Genomic DNA, 19,570 nt, shown 5'->3' on the forward strand with positions numbered 1-19,570 from the left:
CGGCGGAAGTGCCAAGCATGCGCTAATTATTTTGCGAAACGAATTTGACCCGGCTGTAATTCTAGGCAGGCGAATACTATATTCCCGGCGCCAATTCAAGGAAATACGGTATATATATACAGGTATATACATACACATATATATATATATATATATATATATATATATATATATATATATATATATATATATATATATACCGTATTTTCCGCACTATAAGGCGCACCGGATTATAAAGCGCACCTTCAATGAATGGCCTATTTTAAAACTTTGTTCATATACTGTATAAGGCGCACCGCATAGAATAGACGCTAGAGGGGGGGGGGGGGTTACCCACATATGCGGTCCTCTCCAAGGTTTCTCATAGTCATTCACATTGACGTCCCACTGGGGTGAGTTTTCCTTGCCCGTATGTGGGCTCTGTACCGAGGATGTCGTTGTGGCTTGTACAGCCCTTTGAGACACTTGTGATTTAGGGCTATACAAATAAACATTGATTGATTGATTGATACAGTAGAGGCTGGGGTTACGTTATGCATCCATTAGATGGAGCTGCGCTAAAGGGAATGTCAACAAAACAAATAGTGATTGTACTGACACTTCTACTTGCTGCTCTCTGTTCAACAACCCACTGTTCAAGTTTGTCCTCCAACTGTAGCCATCTCGCTTTGTTTCCTCTGAAACTCTGTTTAGTCTTCTTTACTTGGCGCAGGTCATCATGTTGCTTCGTCCACTTCCGCACCATTGATTCGTTAATGTAAAATTCTCTCGCTGCTGCTCTATTCCCGTGTTCTACTGCATGACTGATCGCCTTGAGTTTAAACTCTGCGTCGTAAGCGTGTCTCTTCATAGGAGCCATTTTTGGGTCTTTACATAAAGTTTAGGTCTCGCAACTACGGTAAGCAGCCGCCGACTTAATTTTCACCCGTAGAAGAAGAAGCTCTTCTTCTTCTACGGTAAGCAGCCGTAGAAGGGGGAAAATGAAGTCGGCGTAGTTACCGTAGTTGCGAGACCTGTTGTGGCTCAATATTGGTCCATATATAAGGCGCACCGGATTATAAGGCGCACTGTCAGTTTTTGAGGAAATTGGAGGTTTTTAGGTGCGCCTTATAGTGCGGAAAACATATATACATACATATACACACACATCACACATACATACATATACATGTATGTGTGTGTGTGTATATATATATATACAGTATATATGTATGTGTGATGTGTGTGTGTATATGTATGTATGTATATATATATATATATGTGTGTATATATATATATATGTGTATATATATATGAATGTGTACGTACTTACGTGTGCGCGCGTGTGTGTGTATATATATATATGTGTGTATATATATATATGTATGTGTACGTACTTACGTGTGTCCGTGTGTGTGTGTGTGTGTATATATATATATACATACATACGTGTGTGTGTGTGTATATATATATATATATATATATATATATATATATATATATATATATATATATATATATATATATATATATACATACACACACACACACACACACACACACACACACACACACACACACACACACACACACACACACATACATATATATATGCATGCTTTGGAGCCCCTGCCTCGAAAGATAATAATGTTTGTTTGTCTTGGTGCCCTTCCAACTTGCCTTGGTGACCTAAAATATGAGCCCTCCTTTAAGGCAACACTTGCCTTGACCTTAAAAAGTTAAAATTCGAGGCCTGCATGTCTGAGCCATATGGATCTTCTTGGGCTCTGAGAACCTCTGGAAGTGGTTTCCTGACATCGTAAGGGCTTCGTTTTAGTTTTTATGCTTCACAGTTCACAGTCTTTCAGAAGATGCGATAGTCCTCAACTTTGGCAGTGTTCAAATCCCGGCTGAAAGCACTTCTATTTAGCTATTTTAGCTACACTTTTTACTTTAAATTAAATGAATTCATGATCATTCTGAATGATGATTTTATTTGTATTTATGATTTTATTCGCCGCCTGTAGAGCACTTACAATTGCTTTGTGGACGAATTATGCTCTATAAATAAACCTGTCTCACTTTGCCTATGAGTAAACTTGGGTTTAAAATGTCCTTTTCTCATTCTCTAAAGATACAGCGCTTAAGACAGTCCTGCATTTGCAGCATTCCGCACGGATGGAAGGACCTGTTTAGCGTCTCCAAATGGAACCCATTCCGACTGCTGACCAAATGAAGACCTCTGCTGACCAGTGTGATTGGATCCATTCCCACTGATGTGTGACCAAAGCCAAGAGATGCTCGGCGGGGACAACGGCCCAGATGGGGAGGAGCCTGCTTTAACAGGAGAAGAGGGTTTGCAGGACAGAGGCACTCAATCTGAATGTGTCCGGGGGGAGGACAACGGAGGGTCGGGTGGAGACGTGGGGCAGGAAGATGAGGAGATGACAAGTGGATCGCACAACCTCTCCTCAGACAATCACAGCCCTGGTAGCGCCACAGGATCCACCTCCACAAAGAGGTATTTGTCATCATTGACTGTGAACTACATTGTTCACTTCAGTTTTTTTTGCTGTCAGATATATTCTTTTTTTTTTGTGAACAAAGGTTCATCCAAGTGTAGGGATGGGAATTGATCAAATCGATTCTGCTTAACGGATCGGTTCTTTATCGATTCTCATTTGGAAAAAAGGATAGCAAACAAGTCCATTAGGATCCACTTTGTTGAGTTTTAGACAAAAACATGAGGATACAAACACAACAGTGGGATCTTAAAAGACCCACAGCCTTGATTGGGTGCCGGGAAATATTATTTTGTTTGGAAAATTGCCTTAAATAATAACAAAATAAATATTCTACTGTAGTAAAAAAACAACAACAACAAATTCTGTGTAATATGTTTAACATTTTTCAAATAGAAATGAAAAGTATGACTTTTTAAATGTATATTAAAGGCCTACTGAAACCCACTACTACCGACCACGCAGTCTGATAGTTTATACACTACAGTTCAAAAGTTTGGGGACACCCAAACAATTTTGTGGAATAGCCTTCATTTCTAAGAACAAGAATAGACTTTTGAGTTTCAGATGAAAGTTCTCTTTTTCTGGCCATTTTGAGCGTTTAATTGACCCCACAAATGTGATGCTCCAGAAACTCAATCTGCTCAAAGGAAGGTCAGTTTTGTAGCTTCAGTAACGAGCTAAACTGTTTTCAGATGTGTGAACATGATTGCACAAGGGTTTTCTAATCATCAATTAGCCTTCTGAGCCAATGAGCAAACACATTGTACCATTAGAACACTGGAGGGATAGTTGCTGGAAATGGGCCTCTATACACCTATGTAGATATTGCACCAAAAACCAGACATTTGCAGCTAGAATAGTCATTTACCACATTAGGAATGTATAGAGTGTATTTCTTTAAAGTTAAGACTAGTTTAAAGTTATCTTCATTGAAAAGTACAGTGCTTTTCCTTCAAAAATAAGGACATTTTAATGTGACCCCAAACTTTTGAACGGTAGTGTATATCAATGATGAAATCTTAACATTGCAACACATGCCAATACGGCCGGGTTAGATTAGTAAAGTGCAATTTTAAATTTCCCGCGCAATATTCTGCTGAAAACGTCTCGGTATGATGACGTTTGCGCATGACGTCACGGATTGTGCGGACATATTGGGACACCATTGTGGCCAGCTATTAAGTCGTCTGTTTTCATCGCAAAATTCCACAGTATTCTGGACATCTGTGTTGGTGAATCTTTTGCAATTTGTTTTATGAACAATGAAGACAGCAAAGAAGAAAGCTGTAGGTGGGATCGGTTTATTAGCGGCTGGCTGCAGCAACACAACCAGGAGGACTTTGAGTTGGATAGCAGACGCGGTACCGTGAGTACGCAGCTTTGGCTTCCAAACATTTGATTGCTTGCCCGTACGTGCGTGTCGCTATGTGCATGTCACGTACGTAACTTTGGGGAAATATATGTGCTGTATGAACTTTACGGAGGTGAACAGTACTTTGGGCTGTGGGATTGAGTGTGTTGTGCGGGTGTTTGAGTTGTATTGGTGGGTTATATGGACGGGAGGGGGGAGGTGTTTGTTATGCAGATTAATTTGTGGCATATTAAATATAAGCCTGGTTGTGTTGTGGCTAATAGAGTATATATATGTCTTGTGTTTATTTACTGTTTTAGTCATTCCCAGCTGAATATCAGGTCCCACCCGCCTCTCACAGCATCTTCCCTATCTGAATCGCTTCCACTGCCCTCTAATCCTTCACTCTCACTTTCCTCATCCACGAATCTTTCATCTTCGCTCAAATTAATGGGGTAATCGTCGCTTTCTCGGTCCGAATCGCTCTCGCTGCTGGTGGCCATGATTGTAAACAATGTGCAGATGTGAGGCGCTCCACAACCTGTGACGTCACGCTACTTCCGGTACAGGCAAGGCTTTTTTATCAGCGACCAAAAGTTGCGAACTTTATCGTCGGTGTTCTCTACTAAATCCTTTCAGCAAAAATATGGCAATATCGCAAAATGATCAAGTATAACACATAGAATGAACCTGCTATCCCCGTTTAAATAAGAAAATTTCATTTCAGTAGGTCTTTAAGCATATATGCTGAGCGCTCAAAAGTAAGACAAATACATTCAAGTCAAGTACAACTGTGCAATTTTTCAACTATCAATTATAAAAAATTAACCGTAATTTTGCAGAAAATATTATTTTTTGGTAAGCATATGCCATATTTCTGACTCATCCCAGTGTCTCCAGCTGTGTAGAACACCTCTTAAGAAGGAGGTGTGCAAACTGCCGGTCAGCCGTCTCGTCATGTGATGCATGAAAAACATTAATTTCACGTTTACAGTTAATAAATAGCGCGTTTTAACATGATAGGCATTTGTAGTTTAACGTCATTCATTCAATGTTATCACATTATGTGTCTGCTAATGTTTCTTTTTGTATTTTCTGAATTTGATGAAATATCCACTTGAAATAATTCTACCATCTGTGCCGCTGATCGACGCTGTTCGTGTGGACATCATGCATGCCAACTGGCATAGAAAATCTGTCAAATGATTCCCAGAGATCATATCAACAAGAACAATTGTTTTATTCCCATCCCTATGCAAGGGTGTGTTGAGTAATTCCTGGATTGATATTTGTGCAGACCAGGGGTTGGCAACCCAAAATGTTAAAAGAGCCATATTGGACCAAAAATACAAAAAATAAATCTGCCTGGAGTTGTAAAAAATTAAACGCCTTATGTAAGTCTTGTACTGAAGGCAACACATGATGTCTTTATTTTAGCTATTTTGGCCTGCTATCAAAATGACTGTGTGTGCGGCAGGCTGACGCAAATTTTCGTTGACAGAAATGTGGAAATTTTAATATTTATTCCACACATTTTTACAACATTGGAAAAAATTAGTAAAACGGAGGCTTCTCGGAGGGTGTGATAACTCCTGGAAATGACTGGCTTAAAATGGCAAAAGGTATAGATGTGTGTGTGTGTCCAAGTTAAAGGAAACGGCAGGCTGTCTTATTCTAATGGATTTATTATAATCTTTGCAAGCTGGGTAACGTTTGCTGTGGTCTTGAACAACATGGTACACAAACAACTATCAGAAATGCAGCCAATATTACATACAGATAATGTGTCAAGACACAATAAAGGAAATTAAATGAGCTCAAATATACCTACAAACAAGGCATAATGATGCAACATGTACGTACAGCTAGCCTAAATAGCATGTTAGCATGGATTAGCTTGCAGTCATGCACTGACCAAATATGCCTGACTAGCACTCCACACAAGTCAATAACCTCAACAAAGCTCACCTTTGTGCATCCACGCACAGCGTAAAACTTTGGTGGACAAAATCAGACAAAGAAGGAGTGGCATAAAGTTGGCGAAAGTTGTACATGTAAACAAACGGTTGCATCAGAGTCCACACAACTACGGCGAGTTTAAGGATCACCGAACTTTGTAGGACAAAACGGCGCTCTGCAAATACTCTCATCAGAGAAGCATAAACACAAACATATTAAACAGTGGACTTCCTAACAATTAGGAAGGTTTGTGTCATGTTTGTCCTCCTACAGAAAGCATATTAAAACAAAACATATATTTTTTCCCCCATCTTTTTCCATTTTCATACATTTTTGAAAAAGCTGCAGGGGGTTGCCGAACCTTGGTCCAGACAATGACAAGACATAACATATAGGTCAATAGCATTTAAGGCCCCTAAGGCTTCTAACCCCCCCACCCTCCTTATCCATGACAATGTGTGCAGCAGTGTGAATGCAGATGGCGGCAAAGGTCACACCCACAAACAGGTGATGAACACAGTGGCTGAGATGAAGAAAAGGCTTCCATCCGACAAACGCAGCCGCAGCAAAGCGAGCACTGTAGAAGCCTTACATTATGCCCTCAAGTGTGTCAAGCAGGTGCAAGGTAACCTGCTGATCTGCAGTTTTTGTATCTGAAGAGGAGTCTTAACGTGTGTATGTTGTTGTCGGCAGCCAACAGTGAGTATTACAAACTGCTGATGCGAAATGGCCAGAATGAGAGGAGAGATGCCACCGTTTGCACTCCTGAAGAGTTGGAGAGAGTGACATCTGAACACAACCTGAAGAATACGGTAGGCACGCACCTGTTGTGTGCTGGATATATTCATCTGATCCTAATTTTAGGGCATGGCTCACTTATTTTTGCTTCACACCTGGGCAGGTGTGCGAGTGTTTGTGTGTTTACTGCTTTTGACATGGCTTGTGTCTTGTGTGTGTTTGGGTAGGACTCCTTCGTGGCGGTGTTCTCCCTGTCGAGCGGCCGTGTCCTGCACGCGTCCGAGCAGGCGCCCAGCATCCTGTGCTGCAAAAGGAAGTTTCTGGTGTCGGCCAAGTTTGTGGAGCTCCTCTTCCACCAAGATGTGAACGTTTTCTACTCGCATACAGCACAGCCGCATCTACCGCCTTGGACAAACTCGCACACAGGTGGGTGTGTGACACATACTATAACAAGAATGTTCACAAAACTGGCACATAAAGAAAGGATTTCACTTTTTGGTTTTTGAATTATTCCAGAATTAAATTCTCTGTCGTGGAACTGTTTTCTATTAATTTGTGTCTTTATTACACAAGCTTTTTTTTTTTTACTTGGAACTTATGTATTTGAATTTTTTGCATGAAAATTTTGGTGAACTGAATTTTTTTACATTAAATTATGCTTACCATTTCATTGAAAAAAAATTGTAAGCAAAATTCAATGTTTTAAAAATTCAGTGAATAAAAATAAATTTAAAAAATTTAAGTTTATAAAAAGTCAGGTTTTTTTTTATTCAGTGTATAAACATTCAGGGTTTTTTTTTTTAATTCAGTGTATAAAAAGACAGTTTTTTAAATTCAGTGTATAAAAAGTAGGTTTTTTGAAAATAAAGTGTATAAAATTCAGTTGTTATTTTTAATTCAGGGTATATAAAGTCAGTTTTTTTAATTCAGGGTATAAAAAGTCAGGTTTTTTAATTCAGTGTATAAAAAGTAGTTTTTTTTTAAATAAAGTGTATAAAATTCAGTTGTTATTTTGAATTCAGGGTATAAAAAGTCAGGTTTTTTTAATTCAGGGTATAAAAAGTCAGGTTTTTTAATTCAGTGTATAAAAATTAAACTTAGAAAAATTCAGTTTTTGAAAATTCAGTGTTTAAAAATTCAGTGTTTAAAAAAATTCAGTGCATAAAAATTTGCTGTTTCAAAACGCACAGCCCACTTCCGGTAAATTAAGCCTGAAGCAATTGTTTTAGAACCAGCCAATGAGGTGTCAAGTTTGAAGTCACGTGACACGGGTCTTACAAAGAGGCAGGTAATGCAGCATTACATGTAACCAGGCTATGTAATCTGCTGCATGTGCTCAGATGTGTTTTTATTTTATTAATAAAAAAATCCCAAGATTAAAAAAAAAAAAAAGGATAAAAGCTGATCACATAATGATAAAAACACTCACACATTGACTGATAATAAAAACGTTATAACAGACCAACTTAAAGACGTAGTGAAATTTAAGTTTTTTACTGAATATGACACTCAGAATGTACATGAAAACACAGAATGTGGGATTTACAATATTAACTACGAATAATAAAACACTGACTATTGAGAATATATAAACGATGCTCCTTTATTTCCCAGACCACCTCCTTGATCGACATCTTTTATAATCGAGCAAGAACAACAAACTCTCCAAAACATTAACGCAAAGACTAAATCCACATATTCAATTTAATATCACTTTTCTGCAGAACTTTGTTGTAGAAATCTGCCTTTGTCTGACACTTGCGTCTCAGGCTTGTTGCTGTGAAAACAAACTCCGCCCACTCTGCTTCGTGCCTCGTCTGCATGGAGCTGCTGTGACGTAGTTCCTATGGTTACCGTAGTAACCCGTATGCCACTCAAAAGTGCAGGTTCTAACCATTGGAATCAATTCTATAGTTTGGAAACATCGAGCGGGCCGCATTGATTGTGTTGTGTTATGCCCAGGTAACTGCCTTTTTTATGCTTTGCAAGACCCTTGTTACGTGACTTCAAACTTGAAACCTCATTGGCTGGTTCTGAGACAGGATCGATTGCTTCAGTCTTTATTTACGGGAAGTGAGTCTTGTGTTTTGGAGCAGTGAAATTTTCAGCACTGAATTATTTTACACTAATTTTCAAACACATGCATTTTGCTAATGAAGTGAATTAATTAACTCATTTTATGTTTTGCATATGGTGAATGTTCATATTCATCTTGGAGGAAGCAAACCACCAAGTTTAAGTAAATAGTGGTATTTCAGTTTGAGCACATAATAAATTAAGGCCCTTTTAGTTTGACATTCGTAGGTGGATTAGATCACTTCTCGTAGGAAAGAGGCCCTAATTGGGACTTCGGAATGCAAAAGGGATAGCCCTATGCTTGAAAAGAGACTACCTGTCTAGCTCAATGCCAACATTTAGGTTATGACTTAAAGCAGTTGTTTTCCAGACATTTACACATGAACGTCTCCTTTTATGTTAGGAGCTTAAGTTAGGAGTGCCTCATTTTTTGACTTGATCTCCTCCAGGTACTGCAGACCTATATAATGACGCTCACTTGTAATAAAACAACTTTTTGTTCAGCAAAGTATCTCTGACGTCTCTTTTGATCCAGCCGCACTGCCATGGCGCTCTTCTGTCCGGGAGAGGGTGACAAGACCAGAAATACACATCACTAACAATTATTCTTTCAATCAAATTCAAACCCCAAAAAATCAGTTACAAAAATTCAGGGTCCAAAAAAAGCTTTTGTGATGAAGATTCAAATTAACCTCTATAGTCAATAAACGTTTCTGTTCCCAAAAACTCTATAGTCAGCAACTAACCGAGGCATTTAGCAGCAGTTCCAGTTGCAATGTGTTGTGTTTACACAATGAACAGTTGGTGCAGATCAGTGAGGTTCACAAGATTAGTGCAACTTGTCTCATTGTTTGCCATTAAGTGTATCTTACTGATTGTTTAAGAGGAAACTAAACTGCATTTATTTGTTTCTATCTCCTCAGCGGGGGTTCTATTTGACAGTGCCCAAGTCAAATCTTTCTTCTGCAGAATCAGGTCAGAATTTACGTGCCTCTCATCAGTCTGTGTGGGCTCAGGCCAAAGTATTTAACAAGCGGCTGTTGAAAATGACAAATCTTTCACTATACCTTGGTAACAGAAGGCTCGGCTTACACCCAGCCGGGTTTTCCTGTCAGTATTATCATGTGATCTGGAAATGTATGTATTTGTTTAGGGGTGGGAAGGACCATGAGGGTGAGATGCGCTACAACCCTTTTCGAATCACACCCTACCTGCTGAAAGTGCACGGAACTGGAAGCAGCGGGAAGGGGGAAGAGCCGTGCTGCTTGGCCCTGGCTGAACGCATCATTTCAGGATATGAGGGTATGGTGATGGTGAACACTGTCACTGTGCATCTTTACCACCAGCCAGTGCACTACTGCCTTGCTTGCATGTTAACTGCATTCATGTAGGCATTGTTTCATTTGATATTTAAATGTCTAGATCAGGGCTGTCCAAACTTTGACTGTGGGCCGGCATTGGGCTTAAAAAATCTGACCGCCAGCCAAAAGCATGCAAAATAACTACAGTATATATGTATGTGTGTGTACGTGTATGTATGCATTAGGATTGTCCTGATACCAATATTTTGGTACCGGTACCAAAATGTATTTCAATACTTTTCTAAATAAAGGGGACCACAAAAAATTGTATTATTGGCTTTATTTTAACAAAAATTATTCCGGTACATTAAGCATATGTTCTTATTGCAATCGAAGAACAATTTTGTCCTTAAATAAAATAGACAACTTTTTTTTAGTAGTAAATAAGCAAACAAAGGCTCCTAATTGGCTGCTGACGTATGCAGTAACATATTGTGTCATTTGTAATTCTATTATTTTGTCAGAATTATGAGGGACAAGCTGTAAAAATGGATTATTAATCCACTTGTTAATTTACTGTTAATATGTGGTTATTTTCTGTTTCAACATGTTATATCTACACTTCTGTTAAAATGTAATAATCACTTATTCTTCTGTTGTTTGGATACTTTACATTAGTTTTGGATGATACCACAAATTTAGGTATCGATCCGATACCAAGTAGTTACAGGATCATACATTTGTCATATTCAAAGTCCTCATGTGTCCAGGGGTGTATGTCCTGAGTTTATAAACATAGGAATTTTTAAAAAATAGAAAAAAGATTTTGTGACGATAAAAAATATCTATGTAATTATAGTAGTATCGACTAGATACGATACTGTACTTGGTATCATTACAGTGAATGTCAGGTGTAGATCCACCCAAGCGCTATCTTTTGTTAGCGGTGACGCCGGTGAGCTATTATCCTAATAGGGTGTGTAGTGAAGAATGTTTAGCTATTCCTTGTCCTGCAGGGATGATACTTGTAAGAAACTTGTTTTATTTGTCGCCATGGAGGTGAGGATTAGTGATTTAGAAGTAGCTAAAACACTGTCGACTGCGGATGGATGTTAGCTGCTAGCTAGCTAGCCATGTCTCAAAGTACCTCTTGCTGAGCAGCTTCACTATTTTTGTCAGTTTTTAAGCCAAAATGCGTCCATTCTCCCATTTCTGTCTACACACCGTGTCTGCTTGAAAAAAAAAAGGGGGGTATATTACCGAGTATATTACCGTTTTTGATTCATTAGTACCATGATAATATACTAGTATTGGTATACTGTACAACCCTAATGTGTATAAATATGTGTATACATGTATATTTCACCTGTCAGACTGCCGGATACTTAAATGTAATATGAAAACACCCCGCCCGGCCGGTTTGCTTATTGAACTCCTGCCAGTCTTGCGGGCCAAATCGAAGACACCGCCGGGCCGTAATTGGCCCGCGGGCCGTAGTTTAGGCACCCCTGGTGTAAATACTACTTTATTTATCAGGCATATTATATTTTCCCACAGCACCTCGAATCCCCATGGACAAGCGCATCTTCACGACCACTCACTCACCTGGCTGTGTATTCCTCGAAGTGGACGACAGGTAGGGGGTGTCAAAAAAATATTTTTGAATGAATCAGATTTTTATTTGCAATGATTCTTAAAGGCCTACTGAAATTTTTTATTTTTTATTTAAACGAGATAGCAGATGCATTCTATGTGTCATACTTGATCATTTCGCGATATTGCCATATTTTTGCTGAAAGGATTTAGTAGAGAACATCGACGATAAAGTTCCAACTTTTGGTCGCTGATAAAAAAAGCCTTGCCTGTACCGGAAGTAGCGTGACGTCAAAGGTTGAAAGGCTACTCACATTTCCCCATTGTTTACAATGCAGCGAGAGCGATTCGGTCCGAGAAAGCGACGATTACCCCATTAATTTGAGCGAGGATGAAAGATTTGTGGATGAGGAACGTGAGAGTGAAGGACTAGAGTGCAGTGCAGGATGTATCTTTTTTCGCTCTGACCGTAACTTAGGTACAAGGGTTCATTGGATTCCACACTTTCTCCTTTTTCTATTGTGGATCACGGATTTGTATTTCAAACCACCTCGGATACTATATCCTCTTGAAAATGAGAGTCGAGAACGCAAAATGGACATTCACAGTGACTTTTATCTCCACGACAATACATCGGCGAAGCACTTTAGCTTCGGAGCTAACGTGATAGCATCGGGCTTAACTGCAAATAGAAACAAACGAAATAAACCCCTGACTGGAAGGATAGACAGATAATCAACAATACTATTAAACCATGGACATGTAAATACACGGTTAATGCTTACCAGCCTGGCGAAGCATAACAATGCTGTTGCTAACGACACCATTGAAGCTAACTTAGCAACCGGACCTCGACAGAGCTATGCTAAAAACATTAGCTCTCCACCTACGCCAGCCAGCCCTCATCTGCTCATCAACACCCGTGCTCACCTGCGTTCCAGCGATCGACGGAAGGACGAAGGACTTCACCCGATCATCCGTGCGGCTAGCGGCGGCTAGCACGTCTGCTATCCAAGTCAAAGTCCTCCTGGTTGTGTTGCTACAGCTAGCCGCTAATACACCGATCCCACCTACAACTTTCTTCTTTGCAGTCTTCATTGTTCATTAAACAAATTGCAAAAGATTCACCAACACAGATGTCCAGAATACTGTGGAATTTTGAGATGAAAACAGAGTTTTTTGTATTGGATTCAATGGGTTCCGAATACTTCCGTTTAACGATTGACGTCACGCGCATACGTCATCATACATAGACGTTTTTCAACCGGAAGTTTAGCGGGAAATTTAAAATTGCACTTTATAAGTTAATCCGGCCGTATTGGCATGTGTTGCAATGTTAAGATTTCATCATTGATATATAAACTATCAGACTGCGTGGTCGGTAGTAGTGGGTTTCAGTAGGCCTTTAATCTATTCAAAATATAAAAAATTAATTATTTACCTTTTTATTATTTTTTTTAAATGTCCTGTCCAGCTACTCTGGTAAATCATATTGTGGATGTTGATCAGGGTTTTCAAACTCATTTTCATTGAGGGCCACATTAAAAGTTAAAGTTAAAGTACCAATGATTGTCACACTAGGTGTGAAGTGAAGTACATTATATTTATATAGCGCTTTTCTCTAGTGACTCAAAGCGCTTTACATAGTGAAACCTAATATCTAAGTTACATTTAAACCAGTGTGGGTGGCACTCGGAGCAGTATTTTTTCCTATATTGGATAATATTAAAGTTTAAAAGGGATGCATGTCATGCGGTACCTGCATTTTTTTCTGTTAAAATGGAAAGAACAAATACATTTAGTGAGAAAAGATAAAGTACTTTATTGACGCATATTATTTCCAGGCCTTTGTGGGCCACATAAAATGATGTGGCGGGCCAGAATTGGCCCCCGGGCCCTGAGTTTGATATCCCTGATGTAGATGATCATATCTGCTGTACAGATTTACTTTAAAAAAGAGAAATGTGTAATACGTCTCTTGTCTTATTTGTATTTGAATTTATTAAATGTTTTCAAAACCAGTATTCTTTTAAGTATAACAGACATTTTTCACAGCTGTTCATCTTTTTAACGGAGGAATGTAGTTAATCATAGAACTGGTGCCCGATGTTATTATAAAGTATTGATATTTAAACAAAAATAGTTTTGAATCAATTCTGATTAGAATAGTTAACCCAAAGAATCGAATTCAATCAAGTGGTGCCCAAAGATTCACATCTATAACAACAGGTCATTACCCACTCAGATATGCGTAAACAGTGTCCAGTTATTCAGCTTGTATGGTGACTTCCCACAGGGCCGTGCCACTGCTAGGATACCTCCCTCAAGATCTGATTGGCATGTCGTTGCTCACTTGCATTCACCCAGAGGACTGTCCACTAATGCTATCAATGCACCGAAAGGGTAAGTTTATACTTGCTAGCTGCTGTCTGACAAGCTCAGTCTGCTCACTTCTGCATTTTGGTGGTATTGATATCTTTTGCAGTGTTGAAGTACGCAGGTCAGTCACCGTTTGAACACTCGCCAGTGCGTATGCGCTGCCAGAATGGTGACTACATCACGTTGGACACCAGCTGGTCCAGCTTCATCAACCCTTGGAGCCGCAAAGTGGCCTTCATCATCGGACGGCACAAAGTCCGAACGTAAGGAGCGACAACACACTACACGTGTGTGAAACAACATTGTAATCACTGTGTTTGTCCTCCTTGTGTGTAGGAGTCCACTAAATGAGGATGTGTTTGCTGCTCAAATTATAGGAGATGTACCTGTCACCCATGAAGCAATTAAAGGTTTACAGGCCAAGATCTATAAGCTCTTCTTGCAGGTATTTTAGATTCAGCATTTAGTTTTAAGTAGGGTTGTACGGTATACCGGTACTCATAAAGTACCGCGGTACTAATGAATTACTATACTGCCTCTGGAAAATACCGATATTTTATACTTTTTAATTAATTTTTTTTACGGACATTACTGTGCGCCGTCGTCTCTTAGTGACATTGCTGGTAATACGAGCAGAGGTGTATGTTGGGCAACGCACACAAACAGACACAGTGTGGAGACATAAAAGGCAAAGTGGACACATTTTGACTTAAAAACAAACGATAAATGTAAAGCTAAAAAACATTGAAGGGCTGCTCTGTATGCGGTGCTTTAAAACAAAGTTAGTTAGCGGCTAACATCGGCTGTGTTTTTGGTACTTTTAAATCACTAATCCTCGCCTCCATGGCGACAAATAAAGTTTCTTACAAGTATCATCCCTGCAGGACGAGGAATAGCTAAACATGCTTCACTACACACCGTAGGTAGGAGGATATGGCTCACTGCTATCAGCAAGCTCACTCTCCTCAATGTAAAAAAATGGGTGGATCTACACATACATTGAGTGTGATGATACTAAGTACAAAAGGTGCATCTCGTCAATAATACAATGATTACATTGATATTTTTTATCATCACATAATTTTTTGGTCATTTTTCTTGTTTATAAAGTCTGGAAATATGTCTCTGGACACAGGAGAACTTTAATTAATTACCAATGTATGATCCTGTAACTACTTTGTATTGGATTTATACCATAATGTGTAGTATCAGCTAAAACTAATGTAAAGTATCTAAACAACAAGTAGATAAATAATCCATCATGATTTTGACAAAATAATTGAATGAGAAATGACACAGTATGTTAGTACATACAGTACAGGCCAAAAGTTTGGACACACACTCTCATTGAATGCGTTTTCTTTATTTTCATGACTATTTACATTGTAGATTGTCACTGAAGGCATCAAAACTATGAATGAGCACATGTGGAGTTATGTACTTAACAAAAAAATGTGAAATAACTGAAAATATGTTTTATATTCTAGTTTCTTCAAAATAGCCACCCTTTGCTCTGATTACTGCTTTGCACACTCTTGACATTCTCTCGATGAGCTTCAAGAGGTAGTCAACTGAAATAGTTTTCACTTCACGTGTGCTTAAAGCTCATCGTTGTTGTCTTCATTGTTTTGATGCCTTCAGTGACAATCTACAATGTAAATAGTCATGAAAATAAAGAAAACGCATCGAATGAGAAGGTGTGTCCAAACTTTTGGCCTGTACTGTACGCCAGCAGCAAAATTAGGAGCCTTTGTTTGCTTGCTTACTACTAAAAGAATATTCATTGTCTTATTTTATGACAAAATTCTTCTTTAAATGTAATTTAAAAAAGCATATGTTTAATCTATCATAAGATTTTCTGTTAAAATAAAGCCAATAATAAAATGTTTTGGGTGCCCTTTATTTTGAAAAGTATCGAAATGCATTTCGGTACCGGGACAACCATAGTTTTAAGAATGTGATTGTCTACTTCTAACTTTACACAATATGTGCCATGTTCTGTCCTTCTCCAGCCTGTCCATAACAACGGTTCCAGCGGTTACGGCAGTCTTGGAAGTAACGGTTCTCACGAGCATTACATCAGCGTAGCGTCTTCCAGCGACAGCAATGGGAATTTGTGGGAGGACACACACAGAGAACCTGTAAGTCATCCGAGTCACTTGCTTGCCTTATAGCCAGTGCTCCTCAACGCCTAATCATCTTGTATGTTTGTGTCCTTGCAGATGACTCTTCAGCAAATCTGTGCTGACGTGAACCGAGCCAAGAATTGGGGGAAGCAGGCATATTTTGATTCCAAGAACAAAGTTGGACATGGTAAACCAGCGCCAGGTAAGACACACACACAAAAATTGTACAGCACATTTCTTCCAAGTTTATGAACTCATATTTGTATATTTGTCCTGCAGCACACTTGCCTCCAGTTTTCTCCAATCCTGAAGTTAGAGATCCTGATGAAAGCAGAAAGCAAACACACATTCCCTCCTACCAGCAAATCAACTGTGTAGACAACATTATTAGGTGTGTGTGGTTGTTTTTTTAAATATATATTTTATTTGACCAGGTAAACCTCCATTGAGATTCAAAAAATATCTCTTCAGCTCCAAACATTTCTGACAAGACATTCTCAGTACACAAGGCACTATCTACAATCTATAGTAACCCCGAACAGTTTAAAAACAGTAACATTGACCAGGCTCATTGATTTCATGTTCAAGTACCATGTTCAGATAAACTGAAGTAATTTTGCAGGTCATTCCATGCATAAGGTGCATCATACTGGAATGCTGTCTTATCCAACTCTGTTCTGACTCTAGGAACCACCATCAGTATGTTTTTCTGAGAACGCAGAGCATACTGTTGATGGTTTTCATGCATGAAGGTGCAGAGGTAAGATGGGAAGAATACATTTGTAAATATAGGTCAACCAATCAGACCACCTACGAAACTCAGCCGCAGAAAACCACGGACAATGGTGAACACCACCACAGCTAGTTATAAAGGATAAAGCACAGTAGCAGACAGTGTGCAGCTTTTTAAAAATGTTCTGACGCATTCATAAAAAGGAGATCCCATAATCCAGTAAAGGTAAAAAAAAAACATGTAGCAGAAAATAACCGAGAAAGGATTTTTCTCTGTTATAGCTTCAGTTTACATACAAGATGCTCAAGTCATGTATTAAGTAAGATGTTCATTGAATGCCTAACTTCCAGTCACCTGATAATCTGTGTGTGTGTGTGTGTGTGTGTGTGTGTGTGTGTGTGTGTGTGTGTGTGTGTGTGTGTGTGTGTGTGTGTGTGTGTGTGTGTGTGTGTGTGTGTGTGTGTGTGTGTGTGTGTGTGTGTGTGTGTGTGTGTGTGTGTGTGTGTGTGTGTGTGTGTGTGTTTGTGGTGCTTCCAGATATTTGGACGGTTGTACAGGCCCAGCCCTTAAGCGGAAAAGTGAATCTCGTTCCCTTGGTACCTCTTCTTCTTCATCCTCTACCTCAGAAGATGACAAGCCTGCTGGAACCAATGACACAACTCAAGCTACTTCTGATGGTATGCACACGCGCATGCCCGTTCACCGTGTCCTCTAACATGCAACATTTTAAATCTGCTGCTTCTTTCTGTGCAGTAGTGGTGCTAGACAGCAGGGTGTCTGTGGGCCCAAGCACAGCAGCGGTGGTCGGAGCTCCTCTGACGGACATCACCATGTCTACTAAGGCAATGAGTGTGGTGTCTGTCACCAGTCAGTGCTCATACAGCAGCACAATTGTCCATGTGCCTCAGCCTGAATCAGGTAGAGTACATCCTCAGTACCGACCCTAAAGTAGTACACCGAGCTGTCACATCTACATATTCTAGTTCATTCAGATAATGTTTAGTGCTTTGTTTATTGGGACACTGTCATTTTTTTTCGATTTCTTCAAGAGGTGTCCGAAGGCCAAGCGTACCTTGTGTATATGTTGCAAGATTATCATATAAAACCCTTGTTGATTTAAGGCAGGGGTGTTAAACTCACTTTAGCTCAGGGGCCGCATGGAAGAGAATCTATTCCCATGCGGCCCGGACTAGTAAAATCTTGGCATAATAACTTAAAAGTAAAGACAACTTTAGATTTTTTTTTCTTTCTCTTACTTTGGCCAAAAATAGAACAAGCACATTCTGAAAATGTACATATTACAAAAAATCTTCTTGACAAAACACTTCAAGTTAGTTGAAAATTCTGACAAAAAAATTGGTGCAGTTTCAAAAACACCATGAAAAACACAATTAACTTAGACTTTGTCTCAGTGTATCTACAAAAACTATTAAACTTTAAGCACTTCCTGTTGAAGATTCTCATGTTGGCAGTTCACCAATAAGGGCGTTTGGAAAAGCAATCGAGTGTTTCCTCAAACTGCTGCATTGCTGAAACCAGCAACTGCCACAACACATTCATTTATCATCATTCAAATATTATAATTATACTATAAACAAAACAGTTACCATAGTCGAAATCAAGGTAACATAACGACAAACTTAACCAATGTGAAAAAAGTAGATTCAAGCATGAAATAAAATACAAACCCCGTTTCCATATGAGTTGGGAAATTGTGTTAGATGTAAATATAAACGGAATACAATGATTTGCAAATCATTTTCAACCCATATTCAGTTGAATATGCTACAAAGACAACATATTTGATGTTCAAACTGATAAACATTTTTTTTTGTTGCAAATAATCATTAACTTTAGAATTTGATGCCAGCAACACGTGACAAAGAAGTTGGGAAAGGTGGCAATAAATACTGATAAAGTTGAGGAATGCTCATCAAACACTTATTTGGAACATCCCACAGGTGAACAGGCAATTTGGGAACAGGTGTGTGCCATGATTGGGTATAAAAGTAGATTCCATGAAATGCTCAGTCATTCACAAACAAGGACGGGGCGAGGGTCACCACTTTGTCAACAAATGCGTGAGCAAATTGTTGAACAGTTTAAGAAAAACCTTTCTCAACCAGCTATTGCAAGGAATTTAGGGATTTCACCATCTACGGTCCGTAATATCATCAAAGGGTTCGGAGAATCTGGAGAAATCACTGCACGTAAGCAGCTAAGCCTGTGACCTTCGATCCCTCAGGCTGTACTGCATCAACAAGCGACATCAGTGTGTAAAGGATATCACCACATGGGCTCAGGAACACTTCAGAAACCCACTGTCAGTAACTACAGTTGGTCGCTACATCTGTAAGTGCAAGTTAAAACTCTCCTATGCAAGGCGAAAACCGTTTATCAACAACACCCAGAAACGCCGTCGGCTTCGCTGGGCCTGAACTCATCTAAGATGGACTGATACAAAGTGGAAAAGTGTTCTGTGGTCTGACGAGTCCACATTTCAAATTGTTTTTGGAAACTGTGGACGTCGTGTCCTCCGGACCAAAGAGGAAAAGAACTATCCGGATTGTTATAGGCGCAAAGTTGAAAAGCCAGCATCTGTGATGGTATAGGGGTGTATTAGTGCCCATGACATGGGTAACTTACACATCTGTGAAGGCGCCATTAATGCTGAAAGGTACATACAGGTTTTGGAGCAACATATGTTGCCATCCAAGCAACGTTACCATGGACGCCCCTGCTTATTTCAGCAAGACAGTGCCAAGCCCCGTGTTACATCAACGTGGCTTCATAGTAAAAGAGTTTGGGTA

General features: G+C 39.3%; 1 protein-coding gene across 3 annotated transcripts in view; it reads left to right on the plus strand.

Annotated features, from left to right (window-relative positions):
- The window catches only part of per3 (period circadian clock 3), a 52,483-nt gene that overhangs the window by 18,598 nt on the left and 14,315 nt on the right, over positions 1 to 19,570 (plus strand). The window contains exons 2-16 of one of the 3 annotated variants that reach the window (XM_062054753.1): positions 2,114 to 2,500; positions 6,279 to 6,439; positions 6,508 to 6,626; positions 6,780 to 6,978; positions 9,552 to 9,603; positions 9,782 to 9,930; positions 11,487 to 11,565; positions 13,819 to 13,925; positions 14,008 to 14,164; positions 14,238 to 14,346; positions 15,914 to 16,042; positions 16,124 to 16,229; positions 16,307 to 16,418; positions 17,298 to 17,437; positions 17,517 to 17,678. In XM_062054753.1, the coding sequence (XP_061910737.1) occupies positions 2,256 to 2,500; positions 6,279 to 6,439; positions 6,508 to 6,626; positions 6,780 to 6,978; positions 9,552 to 9,603; positions 9,782 to 9,930; positions 11,487 to 11,565; positions 13,819 to 13,925; positions 14,008 to 14,164; positions 14,238 to 14,346; positions 15,914 to 16,042; positions 16,124 to 16,229; positions 16,307 to 16,418; positions 17,298 to 17,437; positions 17,517 to 17,678 (2,026 nt within the window). In that variant the 5' untranslated portion in view covers positions 2,114 to 2,255. Of the gene's footprint in view, positions 1 to 2,113; positions 2,501 to 6,278; positions 6,440 to 6,507; positions 6,627 to 6,779; positions 6,979 to 9,551; positions 9,604 to 9,781; positions 9,931 to 11,486; positions 11,566 to 13,818; positions 13,926 to 14,007; positions 14,165 to 14,237; positions 14,347 to 15,913; positions 16,043 to 16,123; positions 16,230 to 16,306; positions 16,419 to 17,297; positions 17,438 to 17,513; positions 17,679 to 19,570 lie in introns of all 3 variants that reach the window. The other 2 variants (XM_062054755.1, XM_062054752.1) reach the window with 2 other exon arrangements.

Source organism: Entelurus aequoreus, linkage group LG01 (assembly GCF_033978785.1).
Source record: "Entelurus aequoreus isolate RoL-2023_Sb linkage group LG01, RoL_Eaeq_v1.1, whole genome shotgun sequence".
NCBI classification, from domain to species: Eukaryota; Metazoa; Chordata; class Actinopteri; order Syngnathiformes; family Syngnathidae; genus Entelurus; species Entelurus aequoreus.